The sequence below is a fragment of the Bos taurus genome, chromosome 3 (genome assembly GCF_002263795.3).
Source record: "Bos taurus isolate L1 Dominette 01449 registration number 42190680 breed Hereford chromosome 3, ARS-UCD2.0, whole genome shotgun sequence".
NCBI lineage: Eukaryota > Metazoa > Chordata > Mammalia > Artiodactyla > Bovidae > Bos > Bos taurus.
This window is the reverse complement of record NC_037330.1, coordinates 117,277,474-117,301,102: the sequence shown is the minus strand read 5'-3', so window position 1 is coordinate 117,301,102 and position 23,629 is coordinate 117,277,474. Positions and strand designations below refer to the sequence as shown.

The window sequence follows — 23,629 nt, the reverse complement described above, 5'->3', positions numbered from 1 at the left end:
ATGGCAGAAAGAGAAGAACTAAAGAGCCTCTTGATGAAAGTGAAAGTGGAGAGTGAAAAGTTGGCCTAAAGCTCAACATCCAAAAAACTAAGATCATGGCATCCGGTCCCATCACTTCATGGGAAATAGATGGGGAAACAATTGAAACAGTGACAAACTTTATTTTTTTTGGCTCCAAAATCACTGCAGATGGTGATTGCAGCCATGAAATTAAAAGACACTTACTCCTTGGAAGGAAAGTTATGACTAACCTAGACAGCATATTAAAAAGCAGAGACATTACTTTGCCAATTAAGGTCCATCTAGTCAAAGCTATGGTTTTTCCAATAGTCGTGTATGGATGTGGGAGTTGGACTGTGAAGAAAGGTGAGCGCCGAAGAACTGATGCTTTTGAACTGTGGTGTTGGAGAAGACTCTTGAGAGTCACTTGGACTGCAAGGAGATCCACCGAGTCCATCCTAAAGGAAATCAGTCCTGAATATTCATTGGAAGGACTGATACTGAAGCTGAAACTGCAATACTTTGGCCACCTGATGCGAAGAATTGACTCCTCAGAAGACGCTGATTCTGGGAAAGATTGAAGGCAGGAGGAGAAGGGGACGACAGAGGATGAGATGGTTGGATGGCATCACCAACTCGATGGACATGAGTTTGAGTAAGATCCGGGAGTTGGGGATGGACAGGGAGGCCTGGAGTGCTGCAGTCCATGGGGTCACAGAGAGTCGGACACGACTGAACTGAACTGAATGGAAAACTGGGCCTTTTGGTTTCCCTTTGATGAATAAGGTGGCATCTAAATGAAGGAAAAAAGGGGGAGAAAAACACAGAGATAAAACAAACGTTGGGAGTTCCCTGGTGTCCAGTGGTTAAGAATCCACCTGCCCACGCAGGGGACACGGGTTCGATGCCTGGCCTGGGAAGATTCCACGTGCTGAGGAGTGACTGGGCCCATGTGTCACAGCGTCTGAGCCCATGCTCTCGAGCCTGAAAGCCGCAACTACCAAGCCCGTTGCGTCAGCGCCACAACCACTGAAGCCCAGGAGCCTAGGGCCCGTGCTCCCCAACAAGAGAAGCCAGCCCAACGAGAAGCCCACACACTGCAACAGAGTGGCCCCCGCTTGCTGCAAGCAGAGAAAGGCTCTGCAAAGCAATGAAGACCTAGTGCAGCCAAACAGCAACAACAAAAACACAAAACTGGACGTAGCGGACAGCGGGCATTTAAGGGGATGCTACAGGCCTCTGCGGTTTAGTGAGAGGTTATGGGCCACATACACATGGCTGAACCACAGACAGGAAGCCAAAAGCAGCCAAAACTAATAAACAGTGGGGGAAGAAACTGGAGAACGAACTCCCCCAATCTATTCAGAGCTGAGTCCTCCCGTGGGAAGGACTCTTGTAAACATCTTCTGTTGCCCCCTTCTCCTCCCGCCTTCAACCTTTCCCAGCATCAGGGTCTTTCCCAGTGAGTCTGCTCTTCGCATCCAATGGCCAGAGTGTTGGAGCTTCAGCTTCAGCATCAGTCCTTCCAATGAGTATTCAGGATCTCCTTGCAGGAACGAATCATGCTCCAGGTACGTCGGTTATTCCCTACTCTTAGCTCCAGGAGTCCGCTGAACACATATATTCCATTCGGCAAGTAGGAGGCTAAGCCTTTAGGCTTCCCAGATGGCTCAGTGGTAAAGAATCCCCCTGCCCATGCAGGAGCTGCTAGGAAATGTGGGTTTGATTCCTGGGTTGGGAAGATCCCCTGGAGGAGGAAATGGCAACCCACTCCAGTATCCTTGCCTGGAAAATCCCATGGACAGAGGAGCCTGGTGAGTTACACAGTCCATGGGGTTGCAAATGAGTCGGATATGACTGAATGACTGAGCACCCACACATGCAGCCTAATCCTAAAACCCAATTAAGGAAATTCGCATAGAGGCAAATCAGGAACTGTTAATCAAGAAAATGCTATTAGACTCATTCACTGCAGAGAAAACAGAGGCCCAGAGAGTGTAAGCAGTGAAAGAATCAGCAGGGTTCATACCCAGACGGGCCCCATCTCGGCTCCATGCTTCCCCCCGCCCCTGCCTCCCCCTGCCACACTTACTTCTTGTACTAATCACTAAGAGGCAGCACCCAAAGGTAACAACTCGTCAACCCACAACACCAGCTGCCAGCACTCAGGACACCAGGGCCCACAGTGCCCCCGGTGGGAAAGGCTCTTGCAAACAGCTGATCCTTCCTAAGTTGATGGATTGATACCAGTCATCTCAGAATCTTAAAATAGAGTTTGTATGGAATTTGGCCAAATGGTTCTTCAGTTCTTTCGGAAAAACAGGTGGAAAATACATCAGACAGAGCACAACCTAATGTGAAATATAAGGGAAGTGAGCACAGTAGGATCAGACGAGCACTTCTAACTTGTAGAAAATATCATAAAGCCATGATAATCGAAGTGCTGGAATATGACCCCAAAACATAAGTAAAAACTACCTGAAACAGACTCCAATGTGTACAAGAATGTATTAAATGTATTAAACTAAGCATAACCAAATAATTGAGGGAGGAAATATTATTCAAAAAATTACATTAGGGTCATTGAGGTAGGAAGGACATAAATTTTCATTCACGTCTTAAGGTAACGATCCACTGCATTGAGAAGATACATGTTATTTCAAAACACAGAACAACTAAATAGAAACAACATACTGTTGTGGCCACATGACTCAGCTGAACCTGTAGAACAGACAGGACCTCGCAGAAATCAGAACTCTGAGGAATGAATCTGGGCACTTGTAGTAACTGAATAACTAATTAAATAAAACATGGAAAATAAACATCACCAAAGGAAACATGAAGAGTAAATATTTAGAACAAGATGACAAAGAGCCAGTCTTTACTGTAGTCAAGAGTTTGTACAAGAAGATTAAAAATACCCCCAATGACTCAAGAGATAAACAGGGAAGGTTAAGGTCAGATAATCTGCATTTGAGGGGGAAAAAAAACAAATTGCAAATAGCTATGGGAGAACAGCCCAGTCTTCTAACAGTCAAAGATGGGGCAAATTGAAACTGAAGAGGAAATCTCATTTAAATCTGCAAAAATAAAATCTCCCTAAACTCATACACATTCCTCATGAGGAAATACGTGTTTTTGAATGTTGCTGGTAATGCGGATTAGTGAAATCCTTTAAAAGGGCCATAGGGCCAAACCTATCAAGAACCACAGAATGTTCATGGCATGTGTCGAAGCAAGCCCACGTGCAAGAATTCTTAAAGAAATGAATCGAAAAGAAGTAAGGCTCTACGTATAAAATTCTTATAGTGGCATCATTTGCAACATCAAAACCCAGAAACGGGTCAACATAAGTGGGATTGGAAACATCAGGTCATGTTAACTTGGCCTTCTTGCCATTGATATAGACTGCCTGCCCCACCCTGGCAGTGGGGAAAACTCAGCTACCCACCTACCCAAAAGGAGTGTGTTTTTAAGAAAGTGAGGTCTCGGACTTCCCTGGTGGCTAAGGCTCCTTGATCCCAGTGCAGGGGGCCCGGGTTCCATCCCTGGTCAGGGAATTAGATCCCACACACCAGAACTGAGTTCTCATGCTGCAACTCAAATATCCCACATGTGGCAACTGAGACCCGGCACAGCCAAACAAATAAATGAAATACTTTTAAAAAGTCAAAAAAAAAAAAAAAAAAGGAAGTGGGGTCTCCATTTCTTTTCTTTTAAAATCTTATTTATTTATCTGGCTGCACTGAATCTTTCTTGAGGCATACACGATCTTTGGTTGCCGCACGTGGGATCTAGTTCTGTGACTGGGAATTGAACCTGGGCCCCTGCACTGAGAGCCCAGAGTCTTAGCCACTGGAACACCAGGAAGTCCCAGGTCTCTGTTTCTAAGACAAGGAGCTGGAGAAGAAGGTGTCTCAGACCTAAGGGCTGTCCTGAGTATGTCCTGCTGGGCACCTTGTACATAAGTGTCCAGGGCTTAAGTCCTGTAAGACACTTGGAGAGAAAGGTGACCTCAAAGTGTGCCTGGGGGCGGGCTCCCAGAGCCCCTCCGCCAGTAGACCCTGGGTGTGAATAACTGAGGAGTGGGCCGGTCCTGGGAGACCCTGTCTCTGGGCTTGGAGGGGGCGCTGCAGGGGGCAGGGTGAGTGCTGGGGTGAGGTCAGCATTAAGAAGGGACATCTGCCATGACCCCCGCCCAGCCACCCTTGCTCCCAGAGCACCGCATCACCCCATCCTCATCTCCCATCACCAGCCCTGCCCTGCCCCCCTTCCCGGTGTCCAAAGACCCCGGAAGCTGTCCAGCACGACGAGCCTGGCCCACCGCCCCAGACAGAGAAGTCCCAGCTGCCCCGAGGGCCTGGACGGGCCTGAGGTTTCCGGGGCTGCGGGGAGGGGTGTCCAGGGGAGCGGGGAGGGAGGCGTGGGAGCAGGGAGCCCCCAGCCCCGATGAGTTCCATCTGCCTGCCCTTCCGCCCAGCTGGGGTCCTCTGGGCGCCGTCTGCTTCTGACATTCCCGTTCTGACATGGCCCGACTCCATCCCGAAGTGGGGAGATTGTGAAACTGGGCCCTTCATCACTTGATGGAAAAAGACGTCAGAGCAGGCGGGGTGCCAGGGCCTAGTGGCCCCACGTCTGGGGAGCGTGTGTTTGTCCCCAGCTCCAGGGGAGCCGTGGAGGTGGAGGGAACCTGAGGACGGAGCAGCGGCCTCGGGCATGGACGGGGAGGTCCAGGCCCTCCTCCCCAGTTCCCGCCCGTGGTTGCTGCCTCTGCAGGTGGGTCTCCTCCTGGGAGCTTCCTGACCCTCAGTCTCATCTCTCGGAGCCAGAAAGGCTCCCGCCTGCCCCCTCCAGCATGCCTGGCGCCCACCACTGGCCCCAGCCCCGGACCTGCCCCCAGGGCAGCCGTGGCTGAGCTCCAGAAACAGAGCAGAGGGCTGGCAGGCCTCCTGAGACCCCTATCCCCACGACCGCAGGCCTGTGTTCATGCTGTGGAGTCTTGGGGTGCCCGGGGTGGTGGGGTGTCTGGGGTCATGGGGTGCCCGGGACACTCCTGTGCCCAGAGCTGCCGTCCTGAAGGCTCTGCCCAGATGCCACCTAGATGGGGCTTTAGGAATCTGCCTTTGGCGGGGAAGGGCGCCCCCTTTCTTCTGCCCACCCAGCCCACCTGAGCACAGGCGGGCCCCTGTGGCAGTGGGGCCTGGCGCATCCTGGGGGAGCTCTAAGAGCCCAGGGTTCCCTCCCCGCCGCCCCCCAGGCAGCAGAGTTTCCTGCCTACCCGTGTCACGCTCAGAAGGGCGATGAGGGGGGTGATGTGAAGCTGGGGGAGGCAGGGACCGTCTGGGAAGGACCGCGGCCACGTGCTCACCCACTCCACGCCCTCGTCCAGCCACTGGAAGGCCGTGTCGATGCCTGCTCCCTGCGGGCAGGAGACCCAGCTGAGGCTGGGCCGGGGAGCTGGGGGAGGCCTCCCCGAAGGCCCCCAGAGGCCCCAGGGCATCTGCCAGCTTTCTGCACTCCTGGGCTGGAGGCGGTGGGTGCTGTGGGACGCCTGGCGGGTGCCCCAATCCAGGTGAGCAGAGGGCGGGAAGTGGACCTCTGTGCTAGGTCCTCCCAACAAGGATGTGGCCCAGCACTCGTGGGCAGACCCGTGACAAACACTCACGTGTGCCCGGCCCTGCTCTGAGAGCTCCCGGCTGCGGGGGGTGCTCAGGTGGGCCGGCCTCCCCTCCCGGCGTCCTGCGGGGCGCTGGTGAAGGGCCTGCCTGGTACTCTGGGTGTGGGCCCCTCAAGGCCTGGGAGGGGTGGCCAAGCACAGCAGGGACCCTGGGGAGGGGCTGACAGAATCTGTCCCAGAGAAACCTCGGTGTTGAAGAAAGATGCTGCCCTCGGTTCCTGTTGGAGTCAGAAGCAAAGCAGCTGTTCCAACCGCTGCTGCGGAGCAGGGAAGAATTTCCTGAACTGACTCCTTCCAAGCGACACACAGAACAGGCCCTTGGTTCCTACAGCATAAGGGGCATCACAGCGGGCCTGTCCAGACCCCGTGTGGGCCAGCGACCCACCGAAACCAAGTCTCCCTGGTTAAGTGCCCTGCTCCTGTGCCCTCCTTGGCAACCCCCGGGGCGGCTCCTCAGCGCCCAGGCCGGCCAGGCCTCGTAACTGGACCGAGGCTCAGGCCAGGCTGGAGGGCTTTCATGGGGCCCGTGTGGCAGCGAGGGGTCCCCAGGAGCAGGCCACAGGGACCCGGGCCCCTCAGACGCTGAAGCGTTGAGGCAGACACACGCGTGCATGCGTGTGTGCTCTGCTGCTGCTGCTGCTAAGTCACTTCAGTCGTGTCCAACTCTGCGTGACCCCATAGACGTCAGCCCACCAGGCTCTCCTGCCCCTGGGATTCTCCAGGCAAGAAAACTGGAGTGGGTTGCCATTTCTTTCTCCAATGCATGAAAGTGAAAAAGTGAAAGTGAAGTCGCTCAGTCCTGTCCGACTCTTTGCAGCCCCATGGACTGTAGCCCGCCAGGCTCCTCTGTCCATGGAATTTTCCAGGCAAGAATACTGGAGGGGGTTGCCATTTCCTCCTTTAGGGGATCTTCCCAATTAAGGTATGAACCCACGTCTCCTGTGTCTCCTGCATTGGCAGGAGCATTTTTTTTTTTTAACCTCTGAGCCCCCTGGAAAACCTCACCTGGGGGGCAGACACAAACCCAGAGGCTTCGGGGCAGAGACGCCGGGAAGAAGTGAAACTTGTGTCCCTTATGACCAGTCTCAGAGGGCAGTGCCCATTCCCTGGCCCACCTCCAATGCTCCCGCCCTAATACCTTCCCCAGCTCAGAGCCTGAAGGTGTGTGCAAAGTGGACGAGCAGGGCTGTCTCCTGGCCTTCCAAACCCACCCGACATTTCTCGGCTTGGGGAAAAATATGATCACTGTCAACCAGCCCTCGGGACCTCCCTGGTGCTCCAGGGGTTAAGAATCCGCCTGCCAGTGCTGGGGGCCCAGGTTCCATCCCTGGTCAGGGAACTGGGTCCCGTGTGCTGCAACTTAAGATTCTGCAGGCTGCAGCGAAGATGCAGCACAGCCAAGTAAACAAATATTAAAAATAAATAAATAAAACCAGCCGTTTCCTAGCTGAGTCCTGCACATTCCAGACTCCTCCCCTCCCTGACCAACAGTGCAGGAAGTTCTCTGGAAATGAGAGCATCTGACAACACATTTTCCCGTGTCCTCTGAAGCTTCCCCAATTAGATTATACCCCCAGTTAATGCTTTAAATCATGTTAGGTTCCCATTAGTGAGCCAGGGCTGCAGTTTAAGGAGCTGAACTCTGGGACGTGGTGGACTTGGCCTGGCTCACGGACGGGAGCCTGCTCTCCTGGGCCCAGCAGCCCCGCAAGGACCTGGTGCAGCGATGGGTCAGACCCCTGAGCAATCTGAGGCTCCCCAGGCATCTTCACACATGGAAGGACTGAGCGTTGACCCCCGAGCCATTCTCAGGACAGATGAGCTGGAGGCCAGTTCAGTTCAGTTCAGTTCAGTCGCTCAGTCATGTCTGACTCTTTGTGACCCCATGAATTGCAGCACGCCAGGCCTCCCTGTCCATCACTAGCTCCCAGAGTTCACTCAGACTCACGTCCATCGAGTCAGTGATGCCATCCAGCCATCTCATCCTCTGTCGTCCCCTTCTCCTCCTGCCCCCCATCCCTCCCAGCATCAGCTGGCCTTAAATACAGGAGATGGTTCTTGATGATGCAGGCCGGGGCGGGGGTGGGGGGCACCTCACTCTCAGCTGAAAGGCCTTGAGAGCAAGTTAAGGAGTTCTGCTTCGGACTTCCCTGGTAGTCAGTGGTTAAGAATCCGCCTGCCAATGCAGGGGACGTGGGTTTGATCCCTGCTCCCATGTGCCACGGGGCAACTAACCCTGTCTTCTAAGGCTCACAAACTGCAACCGCTGAAATCCAAGTGGCCTAGAGCCCAGGCTCTGCAGTGGGAGAAGCCCAAGCACCGCAACTAGAGAAAAGCCTGAGCCCGGCAACGAAGACCCAAAACAGCTATAAATAAAATAAAATAAAAATAAATTCTGCCTTGAGGCTGCGAGCATCAGCTCTGTCCAAGACCTCCAGCCTCGGCCTGCCCCACAGGTTTCGGACTTTGCACACCCCACAATCATAAGCCACTTCCTTGAAATAAATACAGTTATATATAGCCTTGCCCTCCACCAGGGTAAAGGGGGATTCACCCATGTTCTTTTTCTTCTTGGGCTTGCGTGGTTTCACTGGTTACGTCTCAATCCCTGATAGGAATATATGTGTATGTTTATCTTGGCCTCTGAACACCGCTCTTTAATAAAAGGAACCAGGGCTCCTTGGAAACATGGCTTATTCCAAGGTTGGGGCAGAAAGCGCACAGAATGAGCCTGGAGAATCTCATGGTGAGAAAGTCAGACGGTGAGTGGGTGGGCCAAAAGGACACCAAAGTTAGCTTGACGGCGCTGTGACCTCCAGGTTAAAGTGCAGACTCGGTCGGGTCTGACTCTTCGTGACCCGTGCACTGCAGCCCGCCAGGCTCCTCTGTCCATGGGATTCTCCAGGCAAGAATACTGGAGTGGGGTGCCATGCCCTTCTCCAGGGGATCTTCCTGACCCAGGGATCAAACCCAGGTCTCCCGCATTGCAGGCGGATTCTTTACCGTCTGAGCCACCAGGAAGCACAAACTGCCAAGGCTGGACGATTTGCGGAGCCGAGTGACGGTGCCGGGCCCGCCCAGACAACCCTCATGACCCCCCTCCAGGCCGCCTGGGCAGCAACCGCAGTGCCACCTGTGATTTGCCTCCCCATCGCCGCGTAATGTAGAGGAAAACAACAGGATGGGAAAGACCAGAGACCTCTCCAAAAAATTAGAGAGTCCAAGGGAACATTTCATGCAAAGATGGACACAATAAAGGACAGAAATGGTACGGACCTAACACAAGCAGAAAATATGAAGACGTGGCAAGAATACACAGAAGGACTGTACAAAAAAAATCTTCATGACCCAGATAACTGCGGTGGTGTGATCACTCACCTAGAGCCAGACATCCTGGAATGTGAAGTCAAGTGGGCCATAGGAAGCATCAACACAAAGCTAGTGGAGGTGATGGAATTCCAGTTGAGCTATTTCAAATCCTAAAAGATGATGCTGTGAAAGTGCTGCACTCAATATGCCAGAAAAGTTGGAAAACTCAGAAGTGGCCACAGGACTGGAAAAGGTCAGTTTTCATTCTAATCCCAAAGAAAGGCAATGCCAAAGAATGCTCAAACTACCACACAATTGCACTCATCTCACACACTAGCAAAGTAATGCTCAAAATTCTCCAAGCCAGGCTTCAACAGTATGTGAACCATGAACTTCAAGATTTTCAAGCTAGATTTAGAAAAGGCAGAGGAACCAGAGATCAAATTGCCAGCATTCATTGAATCATAGAGAAAGCAAGAGAGTTTCAGAAAAACATCTACATCTGCTTCATTGACTATGCCAAAGCCTTTGACTGTGTGGATCACAACAAACTGTGGAACATTCTTCAAGAGATGGGAATACCAGACCACCTGACCTGCATCCTGAGAAATCTGTATGCAGGTCAGGAAGCAACAGTTAGAACTGGACATGGAACAACAGACTGGTTCCAAATAGGAAAAGGAATGTGTCAAGGCTGTATATTGCCACCCTGCTTATTTAACTTATCTGCAGAGTACATCATGAGAAACGCTGGACTGGAAGAAACACAAGCTGGAATCAAGATTGCCGGGAGAAATATCAATAACCTCAGATATGCAGATGACACCACCCTTATGGCAGAAAGTGAAGAGGAACTCAAAAGCCTCTTGATGAAAGTGAAAGAGGAGAGTGAAAAAGTTGGCCTAAAGCTCAACATTCAGAAAACGAAGATCATGGCATCTGGTCCCATCACTTCGTGGGAAATAGATGGGGAAACAGTGGAAACAGTGACGGAATTTATTTTTGGGGGTTCCAAAATCACTGTGGATGGTGAGTGCAGCCATGAAATTAAAAGACGCTTGGTCCTTGGAAGAAAAGTTATGACCAACCTAGACAGCATATTCAAAAGCAGAGACGTTACTTTGCTGACAAAAGTCCGTCTAGTCAAGGCTATGGTTTTTCCAGTGGTCATGTATGGATGTGACAATTGGACTATAAAGAAAGCTGAGTACAGAAGAATTGATGCTTTTGAACTGTGGTGTTGGAGAAGACTCTTGAGAGTCCCTTGGACTGCAAGGAGATCCACCAGTCCATCCTAAAAGAAATCAGTCCTGAATATTCATTGGAAGGACTGATGCTGAAGCTGAAACTCCAATACTTTGGCCACCTGGTGTGAAGAGCTGACTCATTTGAAAAGACCCTGATGCTGGGAAAGACTGAGGGCAGGAGGAGAAGGGGACGACAGAGGATGAGATGGTTGGATGGCATGACCTACTTGATGGACATGATTTTCAGCAAACTCAGAGAGTCGGTGATGGACAGGGAGGCCTGGTGTGCTGCAGTCCACGAGGTCACAAAGAATCAGAGACGACTGAGTGACTGAACTGAACATCACACAATGAAACACGTTCCCAGGTCTCAGGTTAGGGTGCACACATCTCTAGGGGCCTTTATTCTGCCCACCAGCTTGCTAGCCCCAGCTGATTTGCTGAGAAGCTCTCACGATGGGTCTTCTGCCTCTCCCTCCCTCAGTGGTCTTGATTTCCTTTTTAAATAAAGAAATTTCCCAGCAACCCCGCCCCACCCCCGCCACTCCGACTTCCAGCTGAATCACACCTGGCTCAGCTGGGAGGATGGCAGAACTCCAGGCCGGGTGATAACGACTCCTGTTTGCACTCTGAGCACAGGCGGGAACCGTGCGCGCCCGCTTCGTTTCTAGGAACCTGTCACCACTGCTTCGTTCAGCATGTCACCTGCTGCTTGTGCTACCTCTTCTGCTCGGCCACTGGTTTGCAATCTGTCCACACAAATCACTTGCACAGAGCTGGATGGTGGTGGGGGGAGTGCGGATCCCCAGGGACCCCTTGGCGTCTTCTCTGCATCTTAACAATGTGTGACCTTTCATTTAAACACAAACCCTTCAGAGAATCGGAAGGCCCACTAGCCTGAAAAGCTGATTTTTAATAGCCTGCCTCCCCCTTTGACTGATTTCTCAGCTCAGAATAGGAGACCCTGAAGGCCGTGGAGGAGGAGGATGGGGAGGAGACCCTGCTGGGGTGGCTGCCGCGGAGCCTCTGCTCAAACCCTGGAGGCAAGCGCAGGCTTCATGTTAACTACAGGAGGTTGAGGACCCCGCGCCCAGCTCCTGTGTGTCCTGGCCAGGCTGTGAACCGAGGGCAGTCCTTGTACGGACGATGTCGGAGCCCGGCCCGAAACCCGCACACACACTGGGGACCCCACATGCCTGGCTGGGTTGTCAACCCCACTGCAATCTCGGTGTTTGGAGGGTGCTTCTCTTTGCCTTTCCTTGCCCACTGGAGCCCCCAGGTGCCCCCAGGGTCTGAACACTGAAGCAGAAACACAGCCTAGGAAAACTCAGCCTTGAATATCAACCGCAGACAAGCTGATTGCTGCTGGCTGCCCTAGAAGATGAAGGAGCCAGGCCTGGGTGGGGGGGAGGCTCCCGACCTCATCGAGCAGCCGAGGGGGGCTGGGATGCACCCTGTGGGTCAGGGGGAAGGACATCTTGGGGGAAGGACATCTTGGGGGAAGGACATCTTGGTAGAAGGACCAAGTTGGGAAGAAGAAGGGGCTCATGTCCAGCTGCCCCTGGTGAGGGGCGTGCCTCCACCCTACGGTTCCAGGAAGCTCCGAGCCCGAGCCCCCTGGGCAGGTGGGAGGACAGGCTGGGTCTCGGGGATGGTGGGAGGCTGAGGGGACCACCCTGCACCAGGTGGGGGAGGGGCCTCCTGTCATAGGGACCCGGCCCCCTGGGAGCTGGATCTTGCTCCCACCACCAGCATCCCAGACTGGACCCAGCCCGACGGAGCCCTCTGCTGCCTGCCGCCTCTGCCCCGCTACCCAGCTTGAGCCTGGTCATCGAGGTCACGGCCCCTGCCCTCCCTGTCCACGCGCCCGCCCCCCAGCGCACCCCTCTTCACCCTCTCTCTGGTCCCAGCCTGTGGCGTGGGAACCAGCCTGTCAGTGAAGAACAGCTCCTGGGGCCTCGAGGGAGACGCTCTCACAGCATCCCCGCTGCCCCTCCAGGACACGCCAGACTCACCTGATGGTCTTGCCCCAGTCACACCACAGCGTCCTCCCAACGGCCTCCATGTGTGCCTGGAACTGGGGGAGGCAGAACTCCTGGAGGAGGGTGCCGTGGTCGGCGTGCTGGCAGGCAGTGGCCAGGCAGAGGTGGGTCACTGCAACGAGAGCCCCCGCAGGATAGTCATCTACCTAGATCGCCCATCCCTGCAGAGTCAGGGGCTGGCTCCACCCTTCGCGGCCCACACCCACCAGCACAGACTGGCCCGTCTGACTCCCAGGCCACCCAGATGCCCTGGGGGGCGCCGCGATCCCGGGGGTGGGGGGTGGGTGGGGCGTCCAGGCTCCAGCTGGATGGCATGATCAGTCACTTCGGGGCCCAGCAAAGGCCCGCCTGCTGACAGTGTGTCTGAGACTGCCATCTCCCTGGGCTCCAGAGCGGGGACTACACGTCCTCTGGTCCGGGGGACACGGCCTGACACTCACGCACCTTTTCGGCCTCACCCACCCCTGACCTGGTTCCTAAGCCTCCACTTCGCAGACACAGAAACTGTGGCAGTGAGAACAGCCTGCTGGGACTGGACACAGGCTGATCACCCACGAGGCCCCTGCACGTCTGCCCGGGAGTGAGGGGAGGAATCAGCCTGCCCCAGGGAGCTGGTGAGCAGCACAGGGTCTTGGAGACCCGTACCCCGCTCTTCCACCAGTGTGTGCCAGCCGGGCTGTACCACCCAGCGCTGAGCTCACGTTCTCTGGGTCTGGGTGTTCATCGGCTAGAAACCAAGCTGCCAAGCTGTCACCTGAGCTGTTCCTACCCTTCCACTCATGGGGACTGGGGAGAGGAACAGGTGGACAGTGGTGTCGGCTACAGGTAACAGAGTTGACGGGCTGTCCCAAATGAAGGTGAAGGGCAGAGTGCCCTGGGGGCTGGGAGGGTGGCCAGCACAGGGCCCCTGGCAGGCAGGGGAGCAGACCCTGTCTCTGTCCCCACCGGAGTCCCAGGGGCTACGTGGTGGCAGGGGGCTCCACCCTCCTCTCCAGGGTCCACGTGAGGACCTCCAGGGCCCAATTCCATGTTGCCCAGTGGGGGCGGGAGACTAACGAGTCCACTTACCTAAGTGACAGACGGCAGGCCAGACACATCTTGTCAGGGGCTCGAGCCAACAGAGTGACATTTCACAGCAACACAAGGACAACACTGATTTGTTTGTTTAGCCGCTTAGTCGTGTCTGACTCTGTGACCCCATGGATTGCCAGGGACTGTGATTAGCTCTGTGATTGGTCACAAATAAGAAGCCAAACACAGGGAGCCCACGGCACATGGAGATAGAGGTGAAGCTGGCGGCAGGAGCTGAAAAAAGCCTCGGGCTTCACCCTGTGGCTCAGCTGGTAAAGAATCCGCCTGCAATGCGGGAGACCTGAGTTCCATCCCTGGGTTGGGAAGATCCCCTGGAGAAGGGAAAGGCTACCCACTCCAGTATCCTGGCCTGGAGAATTCCATGAACTGTATAGTCCCTGGGGTTGCAAAGAGTCGGACACGACTGAGCGACTTACTTCACTTCACTTCACTGCCTGAGCGCCGAGATGCCCGGTCCTGCGCCCACCGCCTGGAGGGTGTCACTCTGTACCCCAGATCTGGACATGCATGCTGGGAAGCAGGGAGGACCCTGGGGGTTTTCAGCCAGAGAAACCAGGAGTAATGGGTGGTGGGTGGAGGAGACGAGAGGCTGGCAAGAGGAAAACCCCCTTGGAGGAGCCTCAGAAGAGGACCCGCAGGCGTGGGGAGCAGGCCAGCCCACCCTGGGTGCCCTGGGATGGGACCCCGCCGGGTCCACCTGGCACAGCTCACGCACCCGAGGACCAGCTGGGGGAAGGGGCTGCTCCCAACCCCGGCTCCATCCAGACGCCCCTGAGAAAGCCCACCTTCGTGCACAGGTGGAGCGCCCAGGGTCACAGGTAGCTCAGGGTGGGGAGTGCTTAGACACTGGCTCACGGAGGAGCTCCAGCCATGTTCCGAAAGCCCCACCCTGGTGCCCCCACGCCCTCAGCACTCTGCACATCTGCCCGGGCTGCGCCCGCGGACCTCCTTTTGCCCGCAAAGCCCAGACCCAGATGCAGCCCGTCCTACTCCGCAGCCTCCTCCCCGAGGTCCTCCAGGCTTTATTTAGGGTGGGCGGGGTTTTCCTCTCCTTTGGCCGCCCTCTGATTGCCTGTCGCCCTCCCTGCTAGCCAGCGGCTCTGCACCTTATTATTTGTCAAACGAACAAGTCTGCGACACCCGGCTTTAGCACAGCGCGCTGTGCCTGGGCTGCAGCGAGGCGCCTCGGAGCGCCCTCAGGAGATCAGGAAGGGCGCTGGGCTCCCCTCCTGCGCTGGCAGGGCTGGGTTAGGGAGAAGGTCAGTGCTCGGGGGCAGGCAACCGAAAGCCAGGAGCTGATGTGGACACTGGAGGGGTGCCCACAACAGTCCCCCACAATCGTTCTGGGCCTCAGGTCACGCTGGAGCCCCCACTGTGGGTGTGAGCCCCGCTGTAGGGCCCGCCCCGTGGCCTCGCCGTGGCCCGGATCGGGGCTGGCCCAGGGTCGGGCAGCTCCCACCTCTCTGGGAGCCGTTGTCTGTGTCCCAAGGGCGGGCCCTCTGCTCTGTGGGGGCAAAGTCCGGCCTTCACCACTACCGCTACCCTTTCTTTCCTGCCCTGCGGGAGCCCAGAGCTGGTTCTCCCGGCTGTTCGACAACTGGAATGAGGTTGGGCAAGCTGCTTGGGTGGTGAATTTGGAAACCAGTTTCAGCACAGGAGAAGGATGATGCTTTTTTTTTTTTAATAAAAAACGAGCCTGATATAGTTCTTTTCCTTGCAAAGAGAGGCCCCATCATGGCTTTAAAACTGAATACACTGCCCAATGTTTTAAAACCAGCTGTTTGAGACCAGGTGGCTCCCGTTCCCAGGTGACTGCGAGGTTAATCCTTCACAGCGCGTGTCTTAAGAGGCCAAGTGCGAGGCTGCCGGGCAGACAGCAGCAAGCTGAGGCAGGACTTGCCCTTGTGCCGGTGTTCTCCAGTGCAGGAAGGCTGGCTGGGGCTGGAGGGGCTCCGAGAAAGCACAGACAATGCCCCCGGCCCTGACAGGGAGAGGACCCGCCGTGAGATCGCTATGGCAATGGGCCTGGGGCCAGAAAGACAGGGTGGCCGGCGCCCCACGGGAGCCCCTGGGGCTTGGGGGCCTTTGGGCTTTCTAACGAGCGACGAGGGCCCAGGGGAGGACCCGCCAGGTCTCTCTTCTCACCTGTGCCCTTGGCCTGCGGCTGCGTGCCCGCAAAACCGGCCCGTCTTGCTGCCGCTCAGCTCACGCCACGATTGCAGAGACAGAGCCGCAGACCCGCATGGGCCTCCCAGGGCTGGGGTCACGGGTGGGGGGCGAGCCGTGGGAAGGGCCCCTCCCTTGTTGGAGTGGCCGGCCGGGGAGCTGGGCTCAGAGCCTCCCCTGGCGGAGCCAGTGGGCCCTTGGGCCCCAGCCCACTGCCCCCACCACCCAGGCTGGGCCCCCGGGCCCCGTCACCTCTGGGACAGTTTCTTTCTCTGTGAAATGAGACCCTCCTGCACCAAGTGGGCCAACGGGGCTGGTTTCCAGAACTTGTGTCTACAGGACCAGCCGCACGTGGCCCTCCCTGAGGGTCTGCGGTGTGAGGGGACCTTAGTGACTCACAGCGTGTGAGCCCTGCAGGCGTGGTGGGAGGGGGCAGGAAGGGGAGGCGACAGAGGCACACTGTGGAGGTGGTGGGTACCCACGCGCACAGTCTTGAGTCCACATGGGTGCATACATATCCCAGGACCTTCTAAGCCACACACTTGAAATGCATTGTTTATTCTATGCCAATTACTCAGTTGAATTGAAGAAGTTGCTCAGTCATGTCCAACTCTTTGCAACCCCATGAACTGTAGCCTGTCAGGCTTCTCTGTCTATGGAATTCTCCAGGCAAGAGTACTGGAGTGGGTAGCCATTCCCTTGTCCAGGGGATCTTCCCGACCCAGAGATCAAACCCGAGTCTCTGCATTGCAGGCAGACTCCGTAACTGGCTGAGCCACGAGGGAAGTCACTCCTCAATTAAAATCAGTAAATCTGAGGGAATGTTGAGAGCGGTGAGCCAAGTGCTGTGATCACAGCTGATCTTCACGCTGCCTCTGCTCTTCCCTATCTTCTGCAGGTTAAGGAATGGGGTTTCCAAAGCGCCACCTCTATTCTGCCCAGACCTTCTCCTAACAGCCGCAGGAAAGCCTTGCTCTGTGCGCTCCAGCCGAATCACCTTCTGCTCCCCCAGCTGGGGCCAGCACACTGGGAACCACCCACTCCCAGGACTCCCCTGGTTACAGCCACTCAGGAGCCAAATGCCCAGGAAGCTACCTGCCTGGCCAGTCACTAAATGCCCCAGAGGATGACGTAAACAGCACTTGGTTTGAACGTGTTACCTTCAGCCTTTCTCCGTCTACTCTGGAAAAGGAAAAGAAGAACCCAAAAGACAAAATGAAAAACAAAAACAACCACAACAACAACAACTCTGTGTGACAAGTGAAAACTCCTACTCAACCCTCAAGGCCCAGTGAACCATCACCTCCTCCGCCCTGCCCAGCAGAGAGCCCTCTCCGACTGTGCATCGCGCCATCTTCTAACTGCTACCAGGAACCCTTCAACAGCCAACCGCAGGAGGGGACGGGGACCTGGGAGCCTGTGCCTCCTCCATACTCAGCAGCCCGCCTCAGCAGATCAGCTGGGAGACTCCTCACTCCCATGCAGGGACGGCTGTCTTAGCGCTCCAGATCTGTTCCGGCTTCTCGAAAGCCCTGGCAGGCCTGGCCCCATGTGGCCCTAGTGTTAGGAGCCGGGGGAGTCACCAGCATGAGGGAGTGCCTCCCTCATCTGTCCATCTACCCGGACCACAGCATCTGTCTGCACAAATGGACCCTGGAACCTGCCCGAAGCAATAATGCCTCACGCAGAGGGGCCAGCCTCTGTCACCTCGCCTCGCCTTTGCCTTTCAGGCCTCTTCCCCCAAAACATGAGGTTTGCTATTGCTGTTGTTCAGTCCTTCATTCATGTCCAACTCTTTGCGACCCCGTGGACTGTAGCATGCCAGGCCTCCCTGTCCTTCACCATCTCTTGGAGCTTGCTCAAACTCATGTTCATCGAGTCGGTGATACCATCCAACCATCTCATCCTCTGTCATCCCCTTCTCCTCCTGCCTTAAATCTTTCCCAGCATCAGGGTCTTTTCCACTGAGCTGTCTCTTCGTATCAGGTGGCCAAAGATTGAAGCTTCAGCTTCAGCATCAGTCCTTCCAATGAACACCCAGCACTGATCTCCTTTAGGATGGACTGGTTGGATCTCCTTGCAGTCCAAGGGACTCGAAAGAGTCTTCTCCAACACCACAGTTCGAAAGCATCCATTCTTCACTGCTCGGGCTTCTTTATGGTCCAGCTCTCAAGTCTGCTATCTGATTCATGGACTGCTTTTGTTCCAGTCGACGGTGGACTGGAGCGTGTGACAGTGAGACAGGCATTGTCATTCGGTCATTTGCCGGGTAAACTGCTGTCTTTGATCCTCCCAGGTGAGGCCTGGCTCAGGAGAACCCTTGCTGGTGAGCCTCTTGGGTATGGGGGTACAGAGCCCTGGAAGCACACACAGGTGGGTGCTGCCCAGGTGGGTGCAGGGGGCGGCCTCTGGTCCCTGGTCCCACAGAATTCACCGGAGAACTCCACCCGGGAGCGGGGTGGGATCAGGACAAATATGACAGGGACACTGGGAGGTCTAGTGAGCAGGAAATAAGAGCGGCCGGGCTGTGATGAGACGCCCGGGTCCCCTGCTCCCCTGCTGAGACTTGGCCATGGACCCTGCTTTAGTGAAACTGCTCAGAATCTGTGTTTTAAATGATCACTGCAGTGATGTCTTTCGATGTCAAAGAAAATACTAACATAAAACAATCTTAGGGAAATTCTTTTGTTTTTCTCCATGAACAACAATACCATCATTATGTCACCAAGAATAAGCTCTTGTTTAGCCTGGGAGCTTCCTCCCGCTGCTGTGTTGACATAACCCTCCTGGCCAAGAACAGACGTGTTCTCTAGAAACGTTATCCAGCCCCAAGGTCATCCATCCTGGAGCGGGGGAGGGCTGGTGCCCAGGACATCCCTGTGGGCGCACCATGGGGGTGGTGGGAGGAGGCTGGGGGGACAGGGCAGAGCCCCAGCAGCGTCCTGTGGTCTCCACGTGCCAGGAGGATGCTGAAGAGCAGGGGCAGGCGGGTGGGGGGGCACCCAGGGCCGGCGGGGATTCTGCCCCTCCCCCGGCCCCTCCCCAGGCTCCCGGTCTCCTCCTCAGGTCTCCCGAGTCCCTGGCAGAACGAGAGGTTCTCAGGCAGGGATCTCACAGCTCCCACACCTGCCAGCGTGTGCCCTTCTCAGAGCCCACCGTGTATCTGCCACGCACCAGGCCCACCACCCTGCTGGGCACACGTCAGACTCAAATGTGACGGGGTCATGGGCTGGAAACGTTCATCTCTTGGGGCTCACTCAGGTCTGTCTGTCAGTGCGTCTGTCTTGGAGAGGTGCCCTGCTGTCCCCTCCCCGGGGCCCCTGCGGCTCCTGGGATGGGACCTGGCCGCACGGCCCCCATGTCCAGCTGAGAGGACTAAACGGAGAGTTGGGCCTGGGTCCCGGGTCCCTCCCCGAGACCGTCCCGGCAGGCAGGCCTGGGCCAGGGCCCTAGGAGCGGGGAGCCCTCCGTGCCAGGCGGCCCTTGGGAAAGACAGGCTCTGGGCCTGAAGGCCACCAAGCCCGAGGGGCTGCCCTGCTGATGGCTCAGCATCTTCCTGGAATTCAGGTCACACGGGGCGCCGCCATCACACACTCTGCCAGGCGCCGTTTCTAAGTGAGGAGAAGCTATGGGATTGCTTCATCCTGGGGGAAAGCAGGAGGAACCGGCTTTCCCCAGCTAGCTATTTGCCCTGAGTAAGGATTTCACCTAAAACCCTTCCTTGACATGTGGTTACCGCCACTTCTGATGTGGGCATAAACATCATCTCTCAACAGCCCTCGCCTAACGATGTGCACACTGCCGGGCACGCAGCTGTAGAAGGAAGACGGATACCCAGAAACGTCTCCCTGCCACTACACACACAGGGTGAACAGACACACTGAGTTGATGAGCAAAAAAAAGAACCTTTCAGATGACTCCAGGATTAGAGCCGCCTCCGGACTAAAGCAGCATGACAATCTGAAGCAGTCATGTGGACTGCATTTCCTGTGATGTCCTGGTCGGTTCCAAACAGCTACCCTTGTATTTATATAAAGTCACATATTTCAATAAACACAGTGTTAGTCACTGTGTCTGACTCTCTACGACCCCATGGACTGTAGTCCGCCAGGCTCCCCTGTCCACGGGATTCTCCAGGCACAGATAGTGGAGTAGGTAGCCATTCCCTTCTCCAGGGGGTCTTCCCGACCCAGGGACACAGCAGCCTTGCAAGAAGTACCCCCTCCCCCAGCACGCGAGGGGAGGTGCATGTTTCCCAGGACAGACGACAGAGGAGTTCAAACAGGCCAACGCCGGCCAGCACTGCCCAGTGAAGGTGGGCGGGTAGTGACGGGAGCTTACAACGAAGTCATGATGCACGGACTCTGGCTCCTCTGGAAATGTCCCTCTTTTCTGACGGATGAAAAATAAGAAATTCCACCTTGCTATTCTGGGTAGCAAAATCTTCATCACCAAGGGGCTCTAGCTCACACTACCCCTTGGAAAGAAAAACGTGTGCTCTCCTAATTCTTCTGACTACAGCTCGGCTCCAATGACACTAATTAACTGATAACCTCATAAAGCTGTGTTTGTTCTTCCATGATATAACATTAGCCAGACCTCTCAGAATGTTAGGGTTCCAAGACTTTGACCTTCCACCAGAACATGTATTATTTTCTTGGTAAACAAGGAAGGTCTTTAATATGTGATCACGATAAAGTGTTTTATTTACATAAGCTTTAGAGGGTGCAGCTTCTGGATGGTAGGAAAGAGAATTTGTTTATTTATGCTTAAATAAGCTGGGCTCAGCCCAGCTCTCTACCTTGCTGAAAGAGAAATGCTCATTTCTTAAGAAACTAAAACAGTACATTCCAGGTCAAACCCACAGATCCTAATGCAAAAGAAGAGAATATTATTATAAGATTCTGCTTTTCATATACCTTCAGCAAAAATACTTAAGTGGCAGGATCAGCTTTCAGAGTACATTCTGTTGAAGTAGATGCTAAAGGTTTTGGGCAGCTCCAACACTCCTTGGCGAGGTGTGGGAACTGGAAGCTTGGAGTGACAGCCTCCCGCCTCCCAGACAAGCCCCGCAACCCCTGGCTGCCTCTTGAGCAGCTGCACGGCACTGTGGGGACCCCTTCCCCAAGGGCAGCATCGCTGCTTGGCAGCCAGGACACAGCCACCAGGAAGAACTGTGGGGGCCTCCCTGGGCCACTGGATTCTTCCACTTTACATGACTGATTTGGTTTTTATTAAATGGTAACTAAATACATGAAATGAATCCAATAGCTGAGGCAGTTCAGGAAGGTTGCTTAGCATTTTATGAAAACAGTGGGAAGAGGGAACTGAAGATGACAATTTCTGCTAAATTTTGCTGAGTCAGCTGCAGGCTCCTGCCACCATGGTCTCAGAACAGAGAGCCAGGCGTGTTCTGCCACCTCCCCAAGAGCCCCTCTCTGGACTGCTGCTAGCCACACACACACACACACACACACACTGGCAAGTCAACACACACCTACATACACACACAGATTGGCAAGTCAACACACACCCACACAGAGTGGCAAATCAACACACACACACACACACACACACAGGCAAGTCAACACACACCTACATACACACACACAGGCAAGTCAACACACACAGAATGGCAAGTCAATACGCACACACACACACCCCCTGTGGAAATGCCCCGAAGAGAATGGTTGGCCTCATTTCTGCAAAGGAGGCTTATCTACAAACCAGCAACTGTTGGCTGTGAATGTGTCAGATTTTCAGTTTTAGCCAGTTTTCTAGGTAAATGGTACGTGGTTCTGATTCTGGAACCCGAAACTGCCCGCAGCCTGGAGCCGGGGGCCAAGGTGCCATGAGGTCGGTCACGGTTTCCTCCGGAACCTGAGTGCCCGCGCCCCGCGCCCCCGCGAGGCCTCCGAAGCCGCCCCTTCCCCGGAGGGAGGCGCCCCCCGCCCGCGGCCCGTCCTGAGCCGGAGCCGGGACCCCCGCCTACTCACCCAGGAGCAGCCAGAGGCCGCGGCACCGGAGGCCGCGCAGGCCCGGGGCCATGGCCGCAGCCGAGCCGAGTCCAGCCGCCCGCCGCGCGCCCCGCCGAGGACTGAGCCCGCCGCACCGGGGGCGGGGGCGGCAGCGGAGCGGGCGGGAGGCGGCTGCAGCGGGGCCCGGCCCACTGCGGCCCGCGGCGGGTGGAGGGGTGGCCCGCGCGGGGATGGGGGCCGCGCCGGAACCCCGCAGGGAAGGCCCGCAGCAGGCGAGCCGGGCTGGCCAGCACCTGCCGGCCGGGGTGCGGGGGCAGACGCTGCACCAGCGAGGAGAGCGCGGGGCCGGATGGGGAAGGCTTCGCCCGAGAGGAGGGAGCCGCGCAGTGTCAGCAGGACCCTGCCCGGGGGACCGCACACTCCGGCGACGACCTCGACCGAGGCTCGGGTGCTCCTTAAGTGTTTGCCACTTGTTTAACTGGGGAGGCTCTTCTAAACAGGGCCTCTCGATGCCAACCCGGGTACCCTCTCTCCTTCGCTCTGTGGGTTACAACCGCTCTACCTCGGGGGTCTACTTTGTAGAAGACCAAGGCCACCCTCGCCCATCCGCCTCGCCCAAGGTGCAGGCACTGGGGTTCCTGAGAGGACAAAAACAGCCCTGGCGCTTGGACACATTCAGAATAACCAAAAAAAGGACCCACAGGTCCAGCGAGGAGCTGGAATGGAGCTGGAATGACGGGAGTGGTGGGTGCGGGTGCACGGGAGGAGGTGCCTGGAAGGTAGGTGTAGGTCCTGGGCTAGAGGGAAGAGGCTCCTGGGGGTACAGAAAGGTGGCCCTTGTGCACTTCTTGCCTGACATGGGGGGCGAAAGGCAGAGGCGGCTGGGAGGGCCTCTTTCTGACTGAACTTGTAGAAAGAGAAGGGCTCCCTGGGGTGGGGGGACACATGAGAGCCCTGGGAATCTGGGCAAGTGCAGGTAACCTGCATGCTTAGGTCTGACCTGGGAGGCATCAGCCCAGCCTAGCTAAGCTGACCTGGGCTCTCTGAGCTCTGCTGGTGGCTGTGCTTCACTCTGCAGAGGTTTCTGCTTGTAACAGCCTATTCTGAGAACTCTCAACAATTGAGTACATTTATGCTCATGCTAAGGAATCAACCACTGCCTTTGGGAGGAGCAGCAATCACACCTTTGTGACCGAAGCTGCTGACGCCTAGCAGAGTGCCTGGTGCAGAATTCCGTGGTCAGTCCGTGTGGACCGACTCAACACATCCCTCTGCCGACAGCTCTGCGAACAGCAGCAGCTGACAGCCAGGCGGGCAGGAGGCACTGAGGACCTGCGTGCCTGTAGCCTGGAGCCCGAGGGGCCGGGGTCCCATGGTGGGGGAGCACGCGCTTGCTCAAGCTAAGCCCCTCTTCCCCAACGGTAGGAAGATACACCCCAGCGCGTGGCCTGGCCTCCCTCTCTTTATTCATTTAAGAGACAGATGCTGGGTAAACAAGGCAGGTGTTCTGCCCTTCAGTTGGTAATCCAGTGAGGCGCCTGCAAAAATCTCAGTAACACAGGAACCACAGGCCCGGGCCTGATGCAGCTGGCTCAGCTGCAGTGTGAGAAGCCTTGAGGGCTGGGCGGGTGAGTGTATGAGGAGGCTGCAGGCCAGAGTGAAGAGCCCACTGGCCAAGGCACAACTGTGTGTGGGGGTGGGGTGGGGGGTGGGGGGGGGGTGTGAGGTCCCAGCCCCTCCCCGTGAGGCGCAGGATCTCTGCTCTCTCAGACTCGCCCTCCACTCACCCTTTCCCCCATGGCTTGTGGGCCTCTCTGCACCTGCTTATGGCTGGGCTCCTTCATTCCCCAAGGCACCGGGGACCCCTCTCCTTCCACTGTTGGGGCTGGCAGGGTCTGGGTGGGAAGCCCTCTTGCCTTTTCTCCTCTCCATTTTCTCACACTGCCCACCCTGACAGATACATGTACCTGACAAGACAGAGTGTACTTCTCAAATCTGTGGACTCAGGAAGCTCACAATTCTCTTGGGAATGCCATAGTTGGGGGTGTACCCACCATGGCACTTTCTCCCCTAATGGTTTTATCTGCACCTTGGGTCTGGGTAAGAGACCCCCCAGTA

At 56.0% G+C, this 23,629-nt stretch overlaps 1 protein-coding gene across 1 annotated transcript in view; it reads right to left on the bottom strand.

The window, feature by feature from the left end:
- RAMP1 (receptor activity modifying protein 1) overlaps positions 1 to 21,634 on the bottom strand; it is a 41,173-nt gene extending 19,539 nt beyond the window's left edge. The window contains exons 1-2 of the mRNA NM_001083777.2: positions 21,530 to 21,634; positions 12,249 to 12,387 (exon numbers count right to left, since the gene is read on the bottom strand). Of these exons, the coding sequence (NP_001077246.2) occupies positions 12,249 to 12,387; positions 21,530 to 21,581 (191 nt within the window). The 5' untranslated portion in view covers positions 21,582 to 21,634. The remainder of the gene's footprint in view (positions 1 to 12,248; positions 12,388 to 21,529) is intronic.
- Between the last annotated feature and the right edge of the window lie 1,995 nt (positions 21,635 to 23,629).